Genomic DNA, 5,271 nt, shown 5'->3' with positions numbered 1-5,271 from the left:
GAGGAGAGTGTGTAGCGCTGAGCTAATACATATATATGGTGATAGCATCGGGGCTAACGCTAAAGCTAACAAGCTCGCTAGCAGCCTCGCACCGATGACCTTGTTGACATCATCATTTACCCAGAATGCTTTGCGTGTAAATAAAATGGCCCCGTCCGTGTAATATATTTTTAAACTTTTAGTTTAAAAATGATAAAAACTGAACATCCTACAGTATTTTTACAGTCTTTATTTTACAATTAAAGTATATTTTATCATATAAAATTTAATGTTACGACTAGTCCGGGATCCCTTTTTAAAGACCGTATCTCTGCAGCCTAGAGACTCCTGTGTCATGAGATGAGCTATGGCGCAGGAGGCTCCACGCTGCAACCCCCACCACTGGATCGGTGGAAGATGGAGGGTCATGCCCGGTGCGCCCACCCCATGCAAGGACTTGATAGCGAGACTGGTGCCAGAGTAGGCCAACACTTGTCAGCATTGTGGAGAGGAAAGACGTGTGCTCACCTCCTCGGTCGTCGATCACTGAGGCYCARTATTGTTCAGCATTAGTTTGTGCTAAATGACCAATCATTATCAGGACTACATATGCTACAGTAATGAGGTGAAAACAATAAATGGTTAGAGACAGTCCCCCTCACTCTCCAAAAAGGTTCAAAAACAGTATCACACTGGTTAGTATAAAATYTTAGCCAACATGGTGTATTTGCTTGAAACGGCTTATTAAATTAACGGTTTATGTTTTAATTTCACTGCTTTGATTGTTTGMTCTGATGTTTCCAGAAAGGACCGGTACTGAAAGTGGTCCATTTGAAGAGTGAAAAGTCTGTGGCCTTACCCATCTACACCTCAGWCTTGAGCCACCTCAGTGCCTCAGACTCCCCCCAGGAAAAAGTGAGCTCTCAAATAAAGCTGTTGTACATTAGATATGCTTTGTGATGGAGTCTGTAAATAAAACTACTTTGTGATTTTAAATTTCAGAAAGCTGCAGACAAGAAACAAACAAAGAAGAACAAGACAGAGGACAAGAAGAAAGTGGATAAACTGGCAGAGGGAAAGACTAAACTGAAGAAAAAGAGAAAAGAAGAYGAGGAGGAGGAGGAGATCCCACAGCTGGTTCCTATAGAAACACCAGCAAAAAAGCCTAAACAGGAGGTCGGTACTCTCTTATTTTAACTTCCTTCAAAAGGTTTTAGCTGGCASCTGGAACAGTTTATGGTTGTGATTTGTATTTAAGGATGTAAATATTTTTTTGTAGAAGCCATCTAAGAAGCAGAAACTGCAGAAAGCACCTAAACCTGTTGCAGCYAAGAAAGGAGTAAAAACCCAAAACAAACCGACCAAGAAGATCAACAAGACAGCAACTAAAGGAAAAAGAAAAGTGCTTAAAATGAAATGATTTGTTGTCTAAACTCAAAAGACACTTGACACCTTTCACAGGACCAGGCTGTTTGCAATGTCTTTGAATTTTGTCTTTTTTCTCAGTGAACTATATTATAAAATAATTATAAACTRTATTTGTCTTTTGTCCAGTTTATTTTAAATAAAACTTTTCAGCAGCAACTCTCTCAATACATTTGGCTCATTATAAAAATGAAGCTGGTGTTTTCAGTGGCTATTCTGATCTTCTGCATTGTGGTCACTACAGTGGTTGACTTCGATTCTAGTTTATTTTTTGCTGTTGTTACAACCTCTGGCAAAAATGATGGAATCAACAGCCTCGGATGATTTTCATTCAGTTTCATTTTGTAGAAAAAAAGCAGATCACAGACATGACACAAAACTAGTCAAATGGCAACTTTATGGCTTTAAGAAACACAAATCAAGAAAAAAATTGTGGCAGTCAGTAAACGTTCCTTTATTTTTTGGCCAAGCAGAGGTAAAAAATATGGAATCACTCAATTCTGAGTGTCACCTTCATTTACACAAGGTGTGTTGGAGCAGAGAGCATCTTGTTCAAATGAAGCATAAAGTGAGTTAACCCAAACACTGCCACCTACTGACAAATGTCAGCAACACAAAGTTCTCAAAACAGAAATTTGTTTTTTTATGTTGCACATAATTTTTGCTGTCTTAAGCTATTTTTTGTATTAATGTAATATGAATTGTTTGTAGAAAACTTTTAAAAATGAGACTTGGGTCAATGTTTATTATTTTAATAATACATCAAACCGGGTTTCTTCAAGGTCTTAGTCTAAAATMTAAAAATCCAAATTTTAGGCCTTAAAAACCTTTAGCAAAGAGTAGTGTTTTTAAGGTTAATATTAATAAGTATATTTGAGTATAAGTTTAAGTATATCAAGTATACAACGCACCATGTAAAGTACGCAGATTTAATACTTCGACTAATTTGGGACATTTTTGTGTTTATAAAAAGTATACTRTAAGTATACTGTGATAAGGTCTCRTTAAGTTTACCAAATTGTACATTCATTTATATACTACTAGTGTACTGTTTATGTACAAATTTTAGCTTGTTGAATTATTTAAAACATACCACAAGTATACTTTTATCTACTGCCATTCCACTAGTTCTATACTTATACTCCACATTTCAGTTTAAGTACATTTTTATGAATTACTAAAACTAAAATACAATTTTTGCCTTTTTTATTGTTGGGTATTTGTAACTTCCCTTAGCACTTTATTTGCAGAATACTATTTATATGCTGAAATATATGTCCTAAAGTATTCTTAAAGAAAGCACATACTGAATGTATACTACATTGTAATGTATTTACAAAATCACAAGACAGAATCTTGAGAACAACTTTGATATATTTACATAAAATTTTTTAAAGTACAAGTTTAAGTCTTAGTACTAATGTACTAAGTCTTAAACTTCTCTTTATACTTTTCAGTATAAGGCCAAATATTCTTCACTATACTATTCTTAAGTATATCAAATATAGTTTATACAAAGTAAACCTCAAGTAAGCCTACACTACATCAGTTTGTGTGTGTAAAATAAATATACTTGTATACTTAAACTACTTTTTGATAAAAGAAGTCTAAAATTCACTAATTTAAATTATTTTAAACAGGTCTTATTTTTTTAATGCCTATGTAAAGCTACTTCAAATGCTCAATAAAATTCTCCTGCGACACTTCTTTATTGATTGGATATAGTTACATCTGCAACCTATATTTCAGCCATATTAGTTAGCTTATAGTTAGCTTTTGTGTGCTTGGTGAGTCCACATCACTGGATGTAAAAGAAGAGCAGACGTTAACATGGGCAAATACTAATTTAACACTATGCTTCAAAGGGACGAGTTTCAGTTACAGCAAATTTCTTTGTCATTTTAAATTTCCTGATAAGGAGTTTGCGATTATCTTCCTTTATTTTCTTTTATCAACATTATTATTATTGACCTTCTTGTTTTTGAATGTATAAAATTCCACTCCCAGGCAAAATGTTTTATTTTTTCTTTTTCCTTTTTTTATTTTATCTTGTTTTGTATTATGTCAACACTTGAAATTTGTTAATTAAAAAAATGTTAAACTGGGAAGTGGGAATTTACAAGTTGTAAATTGAAAATAGATCGCCCCTCCAGAGGGAACTCACTGTCAGAAAGTGTGAGTTTATAATTCAAGATGGCGTCTACTCAACACAACTCATCAGTGACTAAAACTCTTACTTTTAATAGTATTTCTGTTGTATTTATTTCACACAGTCGGTTAAACACGCAGTACTTGTCAGTGTTTATTAGAGGACGTGTTGAAACTCTGTTTCTATGCAGGAAACACCAGGTAGAGCTCAGTTATTTTTTGTTAGTGGTGCTCAGGGCCACCATGATGCTCATGTGGTCATAAAGAACCTTCTTTTTTTAATTGTATGAACTTTTGACCTATTTTTAACTTGTGTTGCAAAATCCACCTCAGCCACACCTAGTTGTTTTTTTTTGCCTCCAATCTGAATTTTTCTTTCTTTTTCACTTTCAGCTGCTCTCATCAGCAGTCACCACAGCGAGCTAACTCACATTTTTATCATTATTTTTACATCTGATGCTTTAATCAATAAGTTACAGCTCACATGTGGAGCAGGGGGCTGCCATCATTGGCACCTGGGGGGTTAAAGGTCTTGATCGGAGGCTCAGAGTGGAGCAGCTGAAGGTGCTTCACCTTTRCCAKCCACATCCATGATGCAACAGTTGGGGGATTAACACTGACGAAAMGCTTCTCTAACTTCTGCACCACCACTCACCCAGATTAATTGTGTTTAATAATCTGTCAGAATATATTCCAGATGAAGTCAGTTTAACAGTATTTACAGTATTTAATGTCTTCAGTTTGATCTGATCTTCATCTAACCTGCAGTTTTTGCTTCATTCTTCATGACCTCATCCTTCTGCTCCTTTCTGTCCAGTTCTTCCTGTTTTCAGTCAAATCTAGAGTTTCTATGTTTTACACTCAGACGTTTCAGGAAACACAAGTTTTGTCCTCYGAGAGGTTTTCTTCTGCTCTCTGCTGCTGAAAAGGATTAAATCAAGTCCCTCTTTGCTCCCGAGTGTTTTCTCCTCCTGAGGACAAATGAATCAGATCCAACATCACGGTTTGATTTGCAGCTCAGGGTTTTTAAAGTCTCCACACAAAAATACACAAATATGATTTTCTACATTTCCTGTCATCAGAAAACATTTCAACTTTTTCATTTACAAAAAAAACATTTACAATGGTTTCACTTTTTCTTTCCTTTTTATTTCCAGGGTTTTAAAAGCTCCATCCTGAACTGGGCAGGTGGAGGGGGTCTAGAGAGGCCAGCAGGACCAACCAACGTGGGTCCACAAGAGACAGGTAGACCCTGGACAGGCAGGTGGTCCATCACAGACTGTTAGCTCCAAAAAACAGAATAAAGACAAGAAAAGAGAGAAATATTAATCAGATGTAGAAGTACACAACATTCTCCAGACTTTTCTTTAACAAACTTATTTACCTTACTTATTTAATCAGAAAGTTTTACATTTATAAAGAATTAAAATTAAAACTCTAAACATTTATTTTCAGAAGTTTCTTATCTTAAAATTTTTTTCCCCTCGTGGATAACCTGAAGAAAAAATATTAATGACTCTGCTGAACAACAGCTTCAAAACATTTCTTTTAAAAAGGACTTTGTTGTTCAGGTGTTAGCCCCGCCCCCTCCTGAAAATAAACACAAAATAGGAACATTATTATCAAGAACTTCCGTAAATACGTATATTTTAAACATTTCTATTAAAAAGGTTCTTACCTTTGTTGTTCAGGTGTTAGCCCCGCCCCCTCCTGAAAATA

The 5,271-nt window shown here is 35.2% G+C and overlaps 1 protein-coding gene across 1 annotated transcript in view; it reads left to right on the top strand.

The window, feature by feature from the left end:
- Window positions 1–1,514, top strand: part of rsl1d1 (ribosomal L1 domain containing 1) — a gene marked incomplete at its 5' end in the record, with an annotated part of 4,301 nt that extends 2,787 nt beyond the window's left edge. Inside the window, 3 exon segments of the mRNA XM_014028302.1 lie at window positions 784–894; window positions 982–1,155; window positions 1,259–1,514. Of these exon segments, the coding sequence (XP_013883756.1) occupies window positions 784–894; window positions 982–1,155; window positions 1,259–1,399 (426 nt within the window).
- Window positions 1,515–5,271: the final 3,757 nt, after the last annotated feature.

Source organism: Austrofundulus limnaeus, unplaced genomic scaffold, assembly GCF_001266775.1.
Source record: "Austrofundulus limnaeus strain Quisiro unplaced genomic scaffold, Austrofundulus_limnaeus-1.0 Scaffold5, whole genome shotgun sequence".
NCBI lineage: Eukaryota > Metazoa > Chordata > Actinopteri > Cyprinodontiformes > Rivulidae > Austrofundulus > Austrofundulus limnaeus.
This window is presented reverse-complemented; position numbering and strand designations above follow the sequence as displayed.